Raw genomic sequence first — 19,351 nt, forward strand, 5'->3', positions numbered from 1 at the left:
ATGGGGGGGCTGCTGGTCCACCTTGGTTCCAAGCCCCCACCAGCTAGCTCTAACGGGCTGCTCTTTCTGCAAGCAGTGGACAAAGAAGGCAGCTGTCAAACAACATTATAAGGGAGCATTGCACAACTTTAAACGAGCATGTTCCCTAATTGATCAGCAACATAACAACATTAACTGGGACAACGTTAAGTGAGGAGTTACTGTACATGTTTTCAGTTTCACAATATGCCCCTTAAAGAATTTAGTTTGGACTAAACTCTCACCATAACGAATCGTAAAGCTGTACTTGCACCACCTGCCTTATCAGGAGTTATTCTCCTAGCGTTGTGCTGAACGACAATTCTGCTCAAAAAGAGGAGCTCAGACATTCTAGCTGAGATCACTAGAGAAGCAAATATGCAATGTGGACACTAGCAACATTTAATGGAAGATTTCAAAGGGGTTAGAAAACTGATGCTGTTCTGAAATAGATCGCACTTATGGTACCCGGGGCCGGATTAACATTTTGTGGGCCTGGCGCCAAAAAAATTGTGGGCCCCCATAGGGGCAATGGAGCATGGCGCAGGGAGGTCAGTCCCCAGAGCAAGGGGCCAGCCAGAGGCAATGGGGCAGGGCATGGCGGGGTGGCCCCACTCCGCCCAGCCCAGTGCAAGGCCACTATTTACAAACCAGAGGCCCAGTGGCCTGCCAGAGGCCCAGTGGCCTGCCCAGCCCTGTGCTGCCAGCACGCCCCTTCCCCTCGGGGGCGGGCCCATGCCACGCCACACAGCTCCCCCGCCCAACACCCCATAGGTGCTGACTCCATGGGTGCTCTAGGGCTGGAGCACCCACAGAAAAAAAGGAGTGTGTGCTCAGCACCCACCGGCAGCCCCATCGATCAGATCCTCCCCCTCGTCCCCAGCACCTCCCGCCCACCACTGATCAGCTGCTCAGCAGTGGGCAGGAGGCCCTGGAGGGGAGGGGGAAGAACAGGGGCAGGAAGCAGGAGGGTGGAGTGGGGGCAGGAAGAGGTGGATGACAGGGCCTTGGGGGAAAGGGTGGTGTGGGGGCAGGGCTTAGGACAGAGCTGGGGTCAAGCACCCATGGGGAAATCAGAAATTCAGCACCTCTGCAACACACACACACACGACTCCCTATGGCCAGAGCTCCTCCAAGACCCCCCCCCAAATGCAGAGCACCCTGCACAACCCTGCAGGCTGAGAGGAGCAAGTGGTGGGCAGCGGGGAGCCAGCAAGCAGAGCAGGTCAGGGCCCCTTCTGAGCATGGGCCCAGCTCCATGGCGCCATTGTAAACCCAGCACTGGTGGTACCTTAAATAGATCACACTTGTGGTACCGCTCTGAAAAGTAACTCTGTAAAAATGGCAGCCTTGAGTTTCCTTAATATTGTCTCAATAAGTTCTAGATCTAATTTGCGCAGAAAGTAAATGTTACTTTCTCTTTACCAGTCCTAGTCCTGCAGACACAGACTGAAGGTCAAGTCTTTTTATTGGAACCGCAGTCCAGCCTGGCTAGGAACCTTGCCTTCTAGTCGTCTGGCTTCTTACGAGGAATGGTTGGAGCTGCCTTACCTAAATAAAATATCTTATATGCAGTATTGTTGTAGCTTTGTTGGTCCCAGGATATTAGAGAGACAAGGTGGGTGAGGTAATATTTTTATTGCTTTTATGGCTTATTACAACAATCTATAACCCACTATCCCCCGCAGCCTCCACCAGCACCACTTTTCCCCCCTATGGCTGGAGGGGTGTTAACTGGCCACTTCACCTTGAATGGTCCTCTTTGAAATATGTGTTAACTACTTATGCTAAACAATCTGTTCCACCTTGTATTTAACTATGAAACTGAGTACATTTCCTAGAGCTGAAGAAGAGCTCTGTCTAAGCTTGTCTCTCTCTCCAACAGAACTTGGCCCAATAAAAGATATTAACTTACCCACTTTCTCCTGGAAAATATCTTGAGCATAAGCATTGAAACACAGTAGTATGCTTGCCTGTATGCAGGATCATGATGGTTGTAATTAGTCTCAAATCTTTTGTTTAGTGTTTGCTTGTTGGTAAAGCAATATTATAACTTATTCCCCATAAACATTCATCTAAATCCTAGGGGTAGTACTAGAGTTGCCAACCATCTGGATTATACCCAGACAGTCAATTTTTTGGCTTCTGTGTCCGGGTATCATTTGACCAAAAAGTCCAGTCAAAAAGGGGACCTGGCAACCCTAAATGGCACCCGAACCAAAAGTCTGGTTACCGAGGGCAGGGGAAGGCACCGGGTCATTAACCCACGCCAGCCTCTGCTCAGCCAGGGCTGCCTCCTACCTGCAGGCAGGCTCCTTGAGAGGATCCAGCAAGTGGGGGGGGGGGGAGAGGAGGGAAGAGTGCGCAATGTGGGTGGGGCCTGGGGGCGGGGGTCTGGTTATCGGCAATTAGAAAGGTGGCAACCCTAGGTAGTACAAAGTTAACAGTGGAGGGTAATGTGGAAGAAGTGAGTATAGAAGTGAATTTGAATTAGAAGGATGAGGAGCCTGGTTCTAATCATAGTTTAGTGTGACTAGTTGAAGTTATGACTGCACAACTACTTTGTGGTCTGACAGCAAACACTTTCCTAACATTTCCTGTCTGAGCAATGTTAAGTTGGTGGCTGAGCACTTACAATAACTGAAGATGGTCACAAAGACTTAAAATAAACTCATGCCTACTAAATATAGTTGGTTTTTGTTTCTCTATAGCATCCTGTCTGTATACAGTTGGTTTAATGTATAAATTCAGATTGATCTCAGCTCCACCCTCCATATCCCCATTCATAATTTTAACCAGGGCCCTGATCCTGCACATGGATCCATGCAGGCAGACCCCTTCCTATGCAGAGAGTAACTAGTGATTCTGGAGTGTCCAAATGGAGACTCCTTAAAGGGGCCTGATTTTGAAAAACTGCTGAACATCTACACTCTGAATATCAAGTCCCTTTAAAGGGATCTCCACTTAGACACCCAAAAATCGAGACACCCAAAATCACTAGTCACTTCTGAAAATCTTGGTCAGACTTTTAAAGAGTTGCTTCATGCTTGCTAAATTGTTGTAAAAGATTTCTAAAGTTCTAAAATATAAGGACTTCATAAAGGTGGTTGTATTTCTTGCCCTGTCATGTGATTTTTTTTTTTTTGGCAGTGCATGAGGCTGAGGTTTAAAAAAGGGGGGAAAGTTCCAGTGTGGATTTTTAGCAGTGTAAATACTCCTTTGCTGTGAATACGGCCTGTTACTAGGTTACAGGTGAGCTGTTTGAAACTTACTTGGGGGTTGCTGAGAATTTGGAGATACTGGCAGCTAATAGAAGTATGGATTGATTGATTTAAAATTGATCAAGTTTGATATACAACTTAATTAGTTTGTAATTTACAGTTATGTTAACTTCTTTAATTTTGGTGGAGACTCTAGTGCTTGGAAATGTACCAATAAATAATATGCATCATTTATCCTTAGGCCAAATATAGTGCAACAGTGGTTACAGAAGAAAGCAAGTCTTCTTCCCAGTGTTCTGCATTGCATTCTAGGGAATTGGAGAGGTGTTTCTGCCCCCCCTTCCACTGACAATGAAGTAAGAACAGTTAAATATAATGCCTAAAATATAAACGTTGTTTTCTTTATGAAAAAATGTATTACCCACCAAAAGAGATGAGGTAGGTCAAATCATTTATTTGCATTAACTTTGTTAAGATTTCTACACTTGATCTAAATTATTTCCTTTTGAAAATTAAAGAACTGTGACATTCCAAGGCATTAAAGAATTAAAATAATGTGCCTTGAACTAATGTAAAATTTAAGTCTTCTAGTCTGTTTTAACTAGTCTTGGAGACAGGTGCTACTTAACTGCCAAATTCTGAGGAGATTTATTGTGTTGGAGCTGTACTAGATACAGTTATAAAAAGCGGTGTGGTCCAGTAAAAGATCAGAAAGCTAGGCATATAATGTTTTTAATTTCTCTTTAACTCATATCAACTGTAAGGGACTACAGGCAGAATAAAACCCACTGCCTTGAGAGCAGTGTTGTAGCTGATAAACAGCTGCTTGCCTATTGCTAATTTCATTAGGTATAAATGAACCCTTTAAGAGGTATATCCAGGGGTGGCAGGTTTGTATAATTTTTGGTGGTGCCCAGAACAGGTCCAAGTCCCGCTCTCCCCCCCCCCACCTGCCTTGTAAGCCAATATACAGTAACTCCTCACTTAAAGTCGTCCCGGTTAACATTGTTTTGTTGTTACGTTGCTGATCAATTAGAGCAGTGGCTCTCAAACTTTTTTTTCCGCGGACCACTTGAAAATTGCTGAGGGTCTTGGCGGACCACTTAATGATCTTTCCAAATGTTGTATGTACCGTTAGCTAACTATTGTAAAGCGCTTTGGATAAAAGTGCTATATAAAAAATACTCTAAATAATAATAAACTTTTTTTGTTCTACACATAAAAACACACAACTCATATTTTAATATCAGTAGTCTTAACCTTTCTAATGCGATGGATGTGCCCTCTCTCCCCTGCCGCAGCAGCCCCCAAGCTGGAACTGGGAAGAAGGGGGGTTCTTTCCCTCTCTTCCCCACCGCAGCAGGCCCTGAGCTCTGGCTGGAAAGGTGGGGGAGTCTCTCCCCTGCCACAGCAGCCACAGAGCTGAAGCTGGGAAGGAAGGGGGTCTCTCCCCAGCAACCGCAGCCCTGAGCCTCTTTCTATGGCCACCGTAGCCCTGCACATCCCAAATTCCCCCCACCCCCTCTTCTCACACCACTGCCCTCTCCTACCTACTCCCTATGCCCCCCAAGGCCACCACCTTACCTTACATGTGCATCTTCTCCAGGGTCCAGGCACCTAATTAGAGGAGCCCCGCCTGCACGGCTCCACTAATTAGGTGGGTGGCCCTTCATTCTCTCATGTGCGGCCGCTCAGGAGTGCACCTTAGAGGGAACTATCCGCAGACCACCTGAATGGAGCTCGCGGACCACTGGTGGTCCGTGGACCACAGTTTGAGAACCTCTGAATTAGAGAACGTGCTCGTTTAAAGTTGCCCAATGGTCCCTTATAGTGTTGTTTGGCAGCCGCCTGCTTTGTCCACAGCTTGCAAAAAGAGCAGCCCGTTGGAGCTAGCTGGTGGGGGCTTGGAACCAGGGTGGGCCAACAGCCCCCCATCAGCTCCCTAAGTTCCCTGTGTGGCTGCCGCCCATCAGGCTATCAATTGCTGGGCAGTTCAGGTGTCCCTCCCACCCACTGCCCTGTGCTGTTCCTGCCCTCTGCCTTGGAGCTGCTCCGGGAGCCGCCTCCTTGCTGTGCAGATAGGGTGACCAGATGTCCCGGTTTTATAGGGACAGTCCTGATTTTTGGGTCTTTTTCATATATAGGCTCCTATTACCCCTCCCCCCCATCCTGATTTTTCACACTTGCTGTCTGCACCCTATGTGCGGGGGGGGAGGGGGAAGAGGGGTGCTGTTGTCAGGGTGTCCCCCTCCCTGGTTCCTGCCCCCACATCTCCACAGAGTGGGAGGGGGGCACGACAGGGCTCAGAATGGAGGGAGCTTGCTGGCAGCGCAGCTGCTGTCTCAAAGTCTCTCTCTCACATACAGGGTGTGTGTCTCTGTCTCTTTCTCTGCCATGCTGTCTCCCCTCCCTTCCCCCCTCCATTCCTGCTGCCTTATAGAGTGCGAGTCTGCATTAACAACGTGTTAACCCTTGAGGGCTCAGCCGAGTGCTAGTTCATCATTTCGCAGTAAGGCAATTCCTGGAAAATATCCCACCCTCTGACTCCACCACCTCAACCAAGCTTCACAATCCTCATTGCTATGTACAGTATTAAATAGTTTGTTTAAAACTTATATGTGTGTATATATATATAAAATATAGTCTTTTGTCTGGCAAAAAAAAAAAAAATTCCCTGGAACCTAACCCCCCATTTACATTAATTCTTATGGGGAAATTGGATTCGCTTAATATCGTTTCACTTAAAGTAGCATTTTTCAGGAACATAACTACAATGTTAAGTGAAGAGTTACTGTATATTTTTTAAAATAATGTAAAAATGTGAGGGGTCTGGGGTGGGGCTGGTGATGAGGGGTTTGGGGTGTGGGAGGGGCTCAGGCAGAGGGCTGGGGTGCAGGGGTGAGGGCTGTGGATGAGGAGTTTGGGGTGGGAGGGGCTCAGGGCTATGGCAGAGGGTTGGGGTACAGGGGGTGAGGGCTCTGGGGTGGGGCTGGGGATGAGGGGTTTGGGGTGTGGGAGGGGCTCAGGGCTGGGGCAGAGGGTTGAGGTGCAGGGGGTGAGAGCTCTGGGGTGGGACAGGGCTGGGGATGAGGAGTTTAGGGTGCAGACAGGCTGCCCCGGGGCAAGGGCCAGAGAGGAGGATTCCTCCCAGCCCTCTCCCCGCAGGTAGCAGCGAGCTCCGGGGGAGGCCCCCCGCCCCACTTCCTCCCTGCACCACACTCACCTTGCACCACTGTCACTGCATATGCTCCTAGGGCCCCTCTCAGGTACAGGAAGCCCCCTTGTCTCCCCTGCGGTGGGTTCCGGGGGGGGGGCTGCCATCACATGTGTGCCTCCTCCCCTGCTGCTGCCCCTGACTGTAGCCTCACTGGGGGTGGGGGGTGAGGCTGCCCCTTGTCCAGCGTGGGGCAGGAGCAGTGACTGCGGGCGGGGGGAGGGCGCCCTTTGCTGGTGGAGGGTCCCATTGGAAAATGAAAGGGTCTGAGGGGAAAGGGCAGGCTCAGGGTCAGTCTGCCCTGGCAGTAGTGGCTGGGGGCACTAGGACCCTGCGGCGGCAGTTGATGCAGGGAGGCAGCATGGAGCTGCAGGGGAGAGACGGGGAGGATCTGCTCTGGGGACCCGGGAAGGCGAGCGGGGACAGCAAGTGGGGGCTGAGGGACACTCGGGGAAGGCGCGTGGGGGCGGCAGGTGGGGCCAGGGGAGAGACCCAGCCCCAAACATTGGTGGAGCCAGGGCCCCAGGCCCTGAATATTGCTGGAGCCCGGGCACCATGAGCCCATACAACTCGCCGCCTATGGGTATATCCTGTAATATGGAGGCATAAAGGCAGATCCTTCTCCTATAACCCTCTTCCCGTCCCCTGATGCAAAGCCCTACTAGACAAACTTGGTACAAGGGGGTCTTACAGAGGTGTGATACATTGTGTAATTGGGGGCAGTGTAGCTATTCCATGGCTGCTGTTGCTACTTCAGCGCTGTGGTGGCATCTGCAACATTTCATGATTGTTCTGTGGATGTGGAGAATGGCTGATGGTTTTGCATAGTGGCAGAAATGCCTAAGCAGCCTGTGGTGCAGTGAGCCCCGTTTAGAGCAGAGCTTTGCAGAATCCAGGGAATGTGGTCCTTACGTGCAGATTCCTTCAGTACTGCCCGTTCCCTATATCTTCCCTATCTGTCCCAGTTCCACCATTAAACCTGCGTGATAGTGTAGTAGGTTGTGATAGGTGTTGGAGCCTATAGCAGTTGCCGCTTCTGCAGCCCTGAGGGAGTTGAAAGGGTTAACTCATCAGCAAGTATTGGGGCTGTTGTCTGAAACCAAGAAGAGGATGGTGTTGGGAGTGGAGGAATCTAAATTCTCCATATTCTCTGATTTAAAACAAAAATCAATTAAAATAAATCCATATTGGGTAAAACTTACGTTATAAGCACTTCAAATTCTTTCTCACAAGACTCACTGGCGAAGCTTGCAAGACCCTATACTCAGCTCAGTAATATTTCTCCATGTGGATGCAATGTGCTAATTTTTTGAACATCGCATCCCATCAAAGCCAAAACTTCAGCAAATGTTCTAGGCATCAGCAGGCAGAATCCTGTTGATTTTGTGGGAAATTGGAAAACCAGAAGAGGAAAATGAGGGAGACACAGCCTCCCCCCCCTCCATCTGTTGAGCAGAGCCAGCAGCTTCAGCCACCTCTGTAAATTTCTGTAGCTCAAAGAACCAGTGGTTGGCAGCCATTGACACTTTCCAGTGTAATAATATCCCACTGGCATGGCCCAACAGAGTTTAACATGTTGACACCCTGAATGACAAAAAGGAAGGAAATAAGAATAGGGATTGGGAGGAGTAGGGAGGCATAGTGGGGAATAGGGTGCACACGGAACGCCTGACAGGGAGGGAGAATGGAGTCCCTAGTATGGGGAGGCGGGGGCAGGCGGGCACAGAGCACCTAGCATGGGAAAAGGAGTAAATGGGGGATACATAGAACCTCTAGATGGGGAGACAGTGAGGATCCCTGGTATGGTAAGAGGAATGAGAGGCACACAGAGCCCCTGGTGTGAGAAGAGGATTTAGAGGGGAGGTTTCAGGAGTTGCTGAAATACAGAGAAGAGGGTGGCTCCCAGGAATCTTGTAAAGTGGAATGTAAGGATGCAAGTTGTCCCTGGTATGTATAATGCACTCATCTACAGAAGCAACGAAGTGTGCGACTCTCTCGTTGATTTTTGCTGTGTGTGTGTGGGAAGAGAAACTGAAGCAATGTGTGTGCAGTCCAGTATTAGAGATGGAATCTTTTTTTTTTTTTTTTTTTAATTTTCTCCTGAAAATGCTAACCTTTTACTCAAATGTGACCATTCTCACCAACCGTTTGTACTTCCTTCTTGTGGTTTCCTCTTTCTTCAACTCAAAAGCTCAGAACATGAGTTTCTCTTTTAAAACTGAGCAGAGAAAGACAGGAGTTACTATTCATTTTAGTTGAAAGTGCTCTTGGTGCTTTGAAAAGCCTTTAATCTGACATAATTGAGGGCTGAAATCTTGCATGAATCTAGTCAAAAGTCAGAGACTTCATGAAAGCGGAGAAGAATTGTTTTCCTTTCATTTTTTCGTTGTTAAAGAAGACGTGTGACATGAGTTCACCTACTTGCTGCATTTCTAATGTTTGCAATCCACAAAGGTCTAGATTCTCAAAAGGATATCAAAGCATCCTGTTATATCATTATAAACCTTTGGGATTTGTTGATCATTATTGTCAATGCTGCTGCATATTTTGGTACTGGGTAAGTTGCATATTTGTTGTTGTATTTTGTTGTAATGTATACCCAGATTTGTTTTAGTTGGACTTGGAAATCTTTTCCCTTGCCCCCCACCCCCTCAAAATCTTTAGTAATTTAGTAAAAATGAAATTAAAAAAAAATTAAATCAAACTTGAGTAGAATTTAGAACATAGGAATTAGGCAGGGGGACCAGATTAAGTTTCTAGTGCTTTGCAACTCCAGGCTGAGCATGAATATTACTCATTATTTTAAAAGCATTTACACATTTCTAAAGACCACACATAGGTATTTCATATGTACTCCTACTGTTCTCTTTTTGAAATCTTGAAATCCCTTTTCTGATTTCTACACATTAACATCAGTCAGTAGTTGGCAAGGTGTGCTCTTGGAGGCTGGAACTCTTCCACCAATTGGCCATTTCTGTGAGGATAACCTGCATTTCCATTAGCATGGTGTATCCGAACTGGCAACAGAATAAACTTTGGGATCAGACTGGTTGCAAAAGTGCCATGTCAGAAATAGTTTTTAACCATTTGGACTTTCATTCTATTTCACTATAAATGGAATTTCACGGTATCATTTCATTATAAATGTGTATCATATGGCAAGGGAGTACATTTGCCTCGCTTGATTACTTTCAGGGTCTCATTTTGAATACTCTCAAGTCCATGCCACAGCAAATAAGAAAAAAAAAAAATCACAAAGCAGAAAAACTGGTGCCTTAAAATCCAGTTATATAAGTATGTCTGCCTAGCTTGTATCTTTCATGTACATTATAAGCAACAAAAAAACTTCTTTTACACTGCAAAACTATTGAAGATGTTTTAAAATCCCAGTGAAGAAAAAAGCCTCTTTCTTTACATGAAAATCAAAATAATGATCTGTGTCTAGAGCTCCTTGTGCTCTGGATTTCCCAAATAACTTTGCTGTGATACGCGGTACCCTGTTTCACAAATGACTTGTCACCATCAGTGACTGGTTTGGGGGGACATTGAACATTTTATGCATGGCCCTGCTGCTGCTGTCATTGACCTACAAGTAAGATGATGGCTGCTTAAGATGATATTATTTACATAGAAGTAAAGAAAACAAGAAGTCTGACCAAAATGGAAAAAGGAGGGCAGTGTTACTGTATGCTTGAGAGGGACCATTTCCTTACGGGTTACTTATGGCTGTGTTCGTCTGTTTCTGTCAGAATTTCTCCTGGGTCCACTAGTCTGGTATCAACTAAGTTCAAAGTATGCCCATGATTGTGTTACTAGTTGAATGCTGCACAGGGAGTGCCAGTTTGCTGTTCTACTTTTGCTATTACTATTTGATTTAGAAGAATTCTTGAAGAGGTGGTATGATGATCACCAAGTAAGGGATCAAACAGCTACAGTAACTTGTCAAGGCTAACAAGCTTTGGTTTCCTATCACATTTATAGGTGCGGCAGCATTTTATAGACTAAAATTTCTTGAGAGGTCTGCTGATAGTATGACCTATGAAAATTCATAGCCCTCCCCACTCCAAGAAAAGAGGATGGATGCATATTTGTTGCAGTTCATACTTTTGTCCATTTAAAGTGAGGTGGTAGCAGTGCAACCTCAAAGAAATGAAATTGATTCCGTTTTATGTTTGGCCAAACAAAATTAAAGGCCAAATTAAAAAATGAGAAAATAATGTGAAGATATGCATAAACCCTTTGCTTTAACTTGTAATAATAATGAGGCATTAAACCTGTGGAGAAGCAATAAAATGGCCTTTTTCAGATGCCCTAAGTTATCTAGATATTAGTTACAACTGTTAAATAGATTGCTGGGAAACCTCATAAGGAAACAGGGCTATTGAGGTAAGGCTACTGCTTAACAGGAACAAAAGAGAACTGCTAATGTAAACTGGTTTTAATTGAACAGAAGGATCTTTTGCTCCTGGGTTGGAGGGAATTACTAATGAGGAAACCTCTCAAGAATAATCCATATGAGACTGAAGCTATTGGTTAGGGTTTCTCTTTGGGAGCCTATGTGACAGCATACATTTGTAGAGAGACAGAAACAGCTTCTCCAAAACCAAGTATGATTTATTTTGCACAGTGCTTAGAAAAGTAGATATAAAATAACAAAGAGGCTTTTACATGCATATTCCCTTACCTAAGCTTAGCATCTCTATCCATAGCTCAGGCAGGTCTGGTTTATTCCCTGTCTCTGAGTTTGGAGAACCAATTTACAGTGCTTGCATTGCTGCCTAATCTTTTTGTCTCTGTCTGTCAGCCTTTTCATTGACACATCCCTGGCCAGCCTCTCTCAGCTCACCCCAAAAGCCCCTTCCTATCTGGCAGAGGTACCTTTTTAACTGGCAAGGGCCTTTTGATTTCAGGCTTTACCTGGGTAAAAGTAAAATATCCTAGCCTGGATGGAGCCAGGGAGGTAAATTCTCCCATCACTTGATATTCTAACCATTGTTTCCCAGCTTCAAAGGAGTCTGTCTTTGCTTTACCTGTCTTGCTAGGTTCTGTAATATCCTATTTAGAGCTTTCTTTGATTCAGACAGGCTGCAATACAAAATTGAACAGGGAAACTGAGTCACACAATATTCATAAAAATAATAGACATTTCTGCAGTTGGTCACAGATGTGACTGGTGAATATCTCATACCTGAAGATCAGCTGTGGCCTTCCTTAGGTATAATGCTTGATGCCTCTGGTCGAGATAACTTGTGTTTAAGGTTGTAAACAAGTAAACACCAGAACATCCATGAGTAGGAGGGCTACAGGAGGACCTATATATTGTCCATAAGTTGAGACTCCACGTTCCCTCCAACTGCTACACTACCCTGCTCTGCTGCCTGAGTCTACAGCTGCTGGAGGGGGTCCCCTGGGTCCCATCTCCTCACTCTCCACCAGACACCAAGACAACAGGAGTTGGATTTTAAAAAGAGCTGCTGGGACGCCACTGAACAGCAGACATGACCTCTAGAGCCTGTAGACTTCTCCCTTCTGTCATCACCACACCACTTCACTCCCATCCCCTGAGTTCCCATATGATTCACTTGCCTCATTTAGATACCAGGCTGACTTACCTCTTCCTTGTATCGCTTGATTTCTGTACTGTGTTTGTGTGTTTGATTTCTTACTGCTCCATCTCACCTGCCCCCTTGTCTTCGGTGCCTTCTTTCTCCCCTCTCCCCCGCTCTTTTGTCCCTGCCTTCATTACTTTTCACCTCTGATCCCCTTCCTGCTGCCTTCTTCCTTCCTTCCCTCCCTCCCTCCCGCCATTCTAGGGTGACCAGATTTTTATAGGGACAGTCCCTATTGTTGGGGCTTTGTCTTATATAGACACTGTTAACCCCCACCCACCCACGTCCCAATTTTTCACACTTGCTATCTGGTCACCCTATGCCATCCACGGCCAGACCTCCCTCCTTTTCATCTCTGTGCTCTTTGAAATATTTAGTCTATCAGCAAAAACTAGTAAAAATCTGACCTTTCTATCTTCTACCTCAGTGTTTCCCAAACTTGGGACGTCGCTTGTGTAGGGAAAGCCCCTGGCGGGCCGGGCTGGTTTGTGTACCTGCCACGTCCGCAGGTCCGGCCTATCGCGGCTCCCACTGGCCGCGGTTCGCCGCTCCAGGCCAATGGGAGCTGGTGGAAGCGGCGGCCAGTACGTCCCTCAGCCTGCGCCGCTTCCCGCAGCTCCCATTGGCTGGAAACGGTGAAGCACGGCCACTGGGAGCTGCGAGCGGCCGTACCTGCAGACGCTCAGATAAACAAAGCGTCTCGCGGCCCGCCAGGGGCTTACCCTGAACAAGCCACGAACCAAGTTTGGGAACCCCTAGTCTATACCATTCCTGACAGGTGTTTGTCTAACCTGCTCTTAAAAATGTCCAATGATGGAGATTCCACAACCTTCCTGGGCAATTTATTCTAGTGCTTAACCACCCTGACAGGAAGTTTTAACTAATGTCCAAACTAAACCTCCCTTGCTGCAATTTAAGCCCATTGCTTCTTGTCCTATCCTTAGAGGTTAAGGAGAACAATTCTTCTCCTGCCTCCTTTTTAACAACCTTTTATGTATTTGAAAACTGTTTATCATGTCCCCTCTCAGTCTTCTCTTTTTTCCAGATTAAACAAACCCAATTTTTTCAATCTTCCCTCATAGGTCATGTTTTCTAGATCTTTAATCATTTTTGTTGCTGTTCTCTGGACTTTCTCCAATTTGTCCACATCTTTCGTGAAACGTAGTACCCAGAACTGGACACAATACTCCAGTTGAGGCCTAATCAGTGCGGAGTAGAGCGGAAGAATTACTTCTCGTGTCTTACTTACATATTCTTCCTAATACATCCCAGAATGATGTTCACTTTTTTTGCAACAGTGTTACACTGTTGACTCATATTTAGCTTGTGGTCCACTATGACCCCCCAGATCCCTTTCCACAGTACTCCTTCCTAGGCAGTCATTTCCCATTTTGTATGTGTGCAACTGATTGTTCCTTCCTAAATGGAGTATTTTGCATTTGTCCTTATTGAATTTCATCCTATTTACTTCAGACCATTTGTCCAGATCATTTTGAATTTTAATCCTATCCTCCAAAGCACTTGCAACCCCTCCCAGCTTGGTATCGTCCACAAACTTTATAAGTGTACTCTCTCTATACCATTATCTAAATAATTGATGAAGATATTGAACAGAATTGGACCCAGAACTGATCCCTGTGGGACCCCACTCGTTATGCCCTTCCAGCATGACTGAACCACTGATGATTACTCCCTGGGAATGGTTTTCCAACCAGTTTTGCACCCACCTTATAGTAGCTCCATCTAGGTTGCGTTTCCCTAGTTTTGTTTATGAGAAGGTCATATGAGACAGTATCAAAAGCTTTACTAAAGTCAAGATATACCACGTTTACGGCTCTTTCCTCCTTTTCCCCCCCATCCACAAGGCTTGTTACCCTGTCAAAGAAAGCTATCGGGTTGGTTTTCCCCTCTTTCTCTTTCCTCTTCCTATTCCTCCTCAAGAGTATGCATCATCTGGATCTTGTCTCACTCTGTATGTTGCTGATCCACATCACCCTCCTAGCACTTCTGCCATCTCCTTCTTTCACTTCTTCTTGTTATTTTGTTTAAATGTGCTAGATGCTTTCTGCACACGTAGGGAGCCGTGGTTCATGTCCCAATTTGCCTCTTCTTCCAGTCCCCACCTTCACTCTGTGGGATTACAGTCTTTATGCTAACCCTTCTGATCTCCTTGTTCAGCTTTCTGCACTGCATCAAATTCCCTGCTCATTGCAACATTCAGACAAAGATAAACAAGCAATTGCATGGTGTTAACCATAATTTTTGCTCTTCCTCCATGCTCCCACCTTCTCTTTACTAGTTATAACTTTTAATGTTATAAATGTACATTTGGAATGGAAGCTCTCTGGGGCAGGGTTCATGCCTTTACTGTGTTCTGTAAAGTGTCTAGCATACTTCAGGCTAGATAAAAGTAATACCCTAAATCAAAACCCACCCAACCCAGGCATGTCTATACAGCAACTACACACACACCTGGCCCTTGCTTGCTGACTTGTGTTCACGGGGCTCAGGCTGTGGGGCTGTTTCCTTGCTGTATAGACTTCCGGGCTTGGGCTGGAGGCCAAGCTCTAGGACCCTACCACCTCGCAGGATCCTAGAGCCTGGGCTGCAGCCTGAGCCCAGAAATCTACACAGCAATGAAACAACCCTGCAGCCCAAGCCCTGTAAACCTGAGTTGTCTGGCATGGGCCAGCCGCAGGTATCTAGTTGCCATGTAGACATACACTGAGTTTAAAAAAAAAAAAAATGCTGAGAAAACCAATCAGTTATAATGCTTGTAGTTCTCTGCAATTCACCACTGTACCCTGTCCCACGTGATTTCACCTGCCTCTTCCTTCTACTTCCCCGAGCACAAGATCTCAGGAGGGGTTCCAGCAGGGCCGTCCTTACTCATATGCAAAGTTTGGGGCACCAAATTTCCTGGTGCCCTGCACAGCTGCGTGCTGCTCAGGCCCTGCTCCAGCTCTTACCCAGGGCTCCTGCCCCTGCCCCGCTCCAGCCCTGCCTCTTCCCTGCCCCACCCCAGCCCCGCCCCCACTCCCCTGAGGACTCCAGAGGCGGTCGGGCCTGCACTCACCGGTAAGTAGAGCGACCTGGGCCCAGCCTGCTCTGCTCCACTCCCCTGGCTCTCAGCCGCGCTGCCAGCGAGTGCTGGGGGGCGGTTCCCCCCCCCCCCCCCCAATCCTGGGAGCCAGGGGAGCAGAGCAGGCTGGGGCCGGGTCACTCCACTTCCTGCAGGAAGTGGCCAGCCCCCCACAGAGGCCTGGGGCCAGCCCCCTCCTCCCCCCTGTGGAGGCCTGGGGCGGGACCCCACACAGCGCCCCCCCCCCCAGGGGGGCTGCGTAGGGCACCAAAATAGCTAGGGACGGCCCTGGGTTCCAGTCTAGGTAGGTTGAATAACAGGGTGAGGTTCTATTGTTTTAGTGGTCACCTAATCATAGAAGCTTCATTCTTGGGGAAGAGCTCCCTCTTTCTTCCCCGGAATAAGTGAGAAATTTTGCATCGGACTCTTTCCTTGCAATGTTCCTTTTCTCCACATCCCACCACATTTTACTTATCCGTAAGCTTGTGAAACTGTGATGGGTGTCTCTCCTTAGTCTTCTCTCTGGCTAGCCACTTTCTCTTCTTGCCAGGATAGGACTTCTCTGAGGACAAGTTGCCTGCTTAATTGGGAATGGGGGATGGTTTTTGTAGGGTATAACTCTTTGCATGCTGGTAGAGATTTGTACCACAATGAGTCCTGCAGCAGAGATACTCTATCATCAGGTGATGGAGGTAAGTGGGGCTCCAAGTGTGAAGGCTCCAAAAATGACAAGAGATTTGATGCAGAGGGAGAAGAGTTGATGCATACTCGGGCCGCAGCGCCAAAGTCCCGTCCCGTGACTTTCTGCTTTATTGGAAACTGAGACTCAACTCCTGGTAGGTGGAGCCTGTGTTGAGACCACTAACTGAACGCTTGCAGGCAGGCTGTTTAAGTAATAAAATAAAACACTTTATTTTTTTTTAATGAAAAATCCGGGAGTTGTCCATCCTAGAGCTGATCCCATCTACTCTGTCTCATGATTCTACATGTGACTCTCTTGTCATTGTCATGGTGGATTGCCCAGGCAATTGTGGATATTAGTAATGTACAGCACCATACGAAATTTATGGCCATGAAAAACACGTCATGGACCATGAAATCGGGTTGCCTCCCGTGAAATCTGATCTTTTGTGTGCTTTTACCCTATACTATACAGATTTCACGGGGGCAATCAGTGTTTTTGAAATTGGGGGTCCTGACTCAAAAGGGAGTTGCAGGGGGGTTGCAAGGCTATTTTTAGGGGGATCACAGTATAACACCCTTACTTCTGTGCTGTCTTCAGAGCTGGGCGGCCAGCCAAAAGCCGCCGCTCTCTGCCGGGCGCCCAGATCTGAAGGCAGCGCCCCGCCAGCAGCAGTGTCGAAGTAAGCGTGGCAATACCATACCATGCCATCCTTACTTCTGCTCTGCTGCCTTCAGAGATGGACAGCCGGAGAGTGGCAGCTGCTGACCAAGGGCCCATCTGAAGGCAGCAGCGCAGAAGTAATGGTGGCCATACCATGCCATGCCAGTCTTGCTTCTGCGCTTCAGAGCTAGGCTCCCGGCCAGCAGCTGCTACTCTCCGTCCGCTCTGCTCTGAAGGCAGTGCCACTGCCAGCAACAGGGCAGATATAAGGGTAGCAGTACTGCAACCCCCTCTACAATAACCTTGTGCCCCCCCAACTCCTTTTTTGGTCAGGACCCCTACAGTTACAACACTGTGAAATTTCAGATTTTAATATCTGAAATCGTGAAATTTATGATTTTTAAAATCCTATGACTGTGAAATTGACCCAAATGGACTGTGAATTTGGTAGGGCCCAACTAATGTATGATGATAAACCTCTTCAGTTATTACCTTATGAATGCCTGTTTTGATACTGGTGCGCGAGACTAAAGGGCTACGCATGAATGGCCAGAGCGGTCTCATTACTAGCTTTATTTTACTCCATTCTGTTGAGCCTGTATATCTGCTATACTTGCTTATATCAGCTATATATAAGACTATAACAAGTGGGATTAAGGGAGTTTCATATACTTCATTTTCTAAGTTTGGCTGGCAGGCAGCTATTTCTCTTGCCTCAAATGGACATCCACAAATTCACAGGAAGCTGCTAGATATTTTAGTTCAGTATAATCGTATACCACATTTTTTTTCATTCTTGCTGAAATAACTTTCACAGACAATATAATGGTCAAAGTTCATATTTATTAGGTTTGATGTCTTTTGAGAGGCGCTTTTGTTCTGTCATAGTCTCTGTTGTATCCTGTATTGGGCAGTGTCTTGAACACAGTAGAACCTCAGAGTTACAAACACCAGATTTGTGAACTGACCGGTCAACCACATACCTCATTTGGAACTGGAAGTACGCAATCAGGCAGCAGTAGAAACAAACCCCTCCCCCCCACAAAAAAGGCAAATACAGTACAGTATTTTGTTAAACAAAAACTATTAAAAAAACATTCCCTTTATTTTTCTAAAAATATTGACAAGGTAAGGAAACTGTGTTTTGTTTAATTAAAATTAAGATGGTTAAAAGCAGCATTTTTCTTCTGCATAGTAAAGTTTCAAAGCTGTATTAAGTCAACGTTCAGCTTTAAACTTTAGAAAGAACAACCATAACGTTTTGTTCTGAGTTATCAACATTTCAGAGTTACAAACGACCTCCATTCTTGAGGTGTTCATAACTCTGAGATTCTACTGTATGTAGTATCCTTTTTCCAGCAAAGTATACAAGGATAGTATGCCCTTGTGGCAGGGTTCATTTTATTTCATCATTACCGATAAGTTTAACTAATCATACTAGCTAATGCTGGCCCAAGGGTAGAGTTGGAATTGTGCAGAAAACATTTGGGAGTTTGGTGACTGCTCAAAGTAAAGTGTGTTTGTGTGGTTTTTTTGCTATGCTGAAGTGATCTCTTAAGAACTTAAGAAGTGATGTGAAAAGCTTCCTGCAGTTTCCACTTTACAAAATGGTGTTTGAAGAATCATGGTGTCCAGCCACATTTCTCACACTATTTGAATGAAGAGCACCCACATGTGAGTGGTTTGTATGTGGCACCCTCAATTTTCATGTTCCTTGCACTTGGAAGAAAAAGCTACTCTAACTCATATGCTGTAGAAGGAGAGGAAGTAAGGTTAAATTTCAAGTCCATGTACAGTACCTGGAGTAAGCATTGCTCTTGTTGTCTCTGTTCTGTCCTAGTGCTGGTTTTGTTTCACAACCTGTTCCTGTTTTCTGTTACACTTGGAGAAAAAAAAAGTTTCTGGTTGATTTTTTGTTGTCGTTGTTGTTGCTCACTTTACCCTAATTTTAATTAGGTAAGATACAGGTTCTATAGTTTTTGTTTCCAATATAGGGTACAGATTACCGAGAATTTATTAGTTACTGCATTCAGTCAAGTCTTCATATTTAATTACCAGCTTCATTGAACATGTCTACACTGCACTAGAATCTATAGTACAAACTAAATTTACAAGGTCCTGTCTCGACATACAATGTGGCTAGTGTAAATTGTGGATGGATTCTTTGGGAGTTGGCCTTTTGTCAGTTGTTTCCGAGTGAAGTTCAGCAATCTGGAGAGGATCAACATAAGACAGGTAACTTATAAAAAGTGGCGATCCTTGTCTTACATCATGGCCACCTTCCTGTCAACTTCCTTCTGTTACTTCATCTAATAACACCAAGAGAGGAGCCAGGGAAAGAGTAAAGCCTACTTCTTAATTAGCTCAATTGGTTGCTGCTGGGCCACACAATGTGTTCTTTTCCACCTTTTATTGCTCCGGGAACAGAGAAGAAGACGCTAGATTTTCTGCACAGCTATACAGACTGCTGTGTAGGTTACCAGAAAGGCTTCGCAAGGTCATTTCGAGTGCTTTTGAACTTAATTGAGGCAGGTTGTTGTGCAAGATCCAATGAAAGAAATATGATAAAAGTGTGGCAAAAAAGAGGCAGACAGACCAGTGCCTGGTTTGATCTCAGTGGCTTTTAGGAATATGTTTAACAAGGTTGAGGCAGACTCTGAAGTTAGTGAAAGAGAGCAAGAATGACTGGAGGGAAGATCTGTTTCTGAGATCACATTTGAGACCACCTTAAGAAGCTACGCAAGTATTGTCATTAAATCTACCATAAGAATGCGGGGGAGGGGAGGTAGTCAAACAGTTTCTCTGTAACATGAAAATTGGAGTCCAGAATCCAGATCTGTAAATTTTCAGATCTGTAAATGC

At 46.0% G+C, this 19,351-nt stretch overlaps 1 protein-coding gene across 1 annotated transcript in view; it reads left to right on the plus strand.

Annotated features, from left to right (window-relative positions):
• Window positions 1–8,800: 8,800 nt before the first annotated feature.
• Window positions 8,801–19,351, plus strand: part of LOC135875016 (palmitoyltransferase ZDHHC11-like) — a 78,580-nt gene continuing 68,029 nt past the window's right edge. Inside the window, exon 1 of the mRNA XM_065399986.1 lies at window positions 8,801–9,010. Within this exon, the coding sequence (XP_065256058.1) occupies window positions 8,801–9,010 (210 nt within the window). The remainder of the gene's footprint in view (window positions 9,011–19,351) is intronic.

Source organism: Emys orbicularis, chromosome 2, assembly GCF_028017835.1.
Source record: "Emys orbicularis isolate rEmyOrb1 chromosome 2, rEmyOrb1.hap1, whole genome shotgun sequence".
NCBI lineage: Eukaryota > Metazoa > Chordata > Testudines > Emydidae > Emys > Emys orbicularis.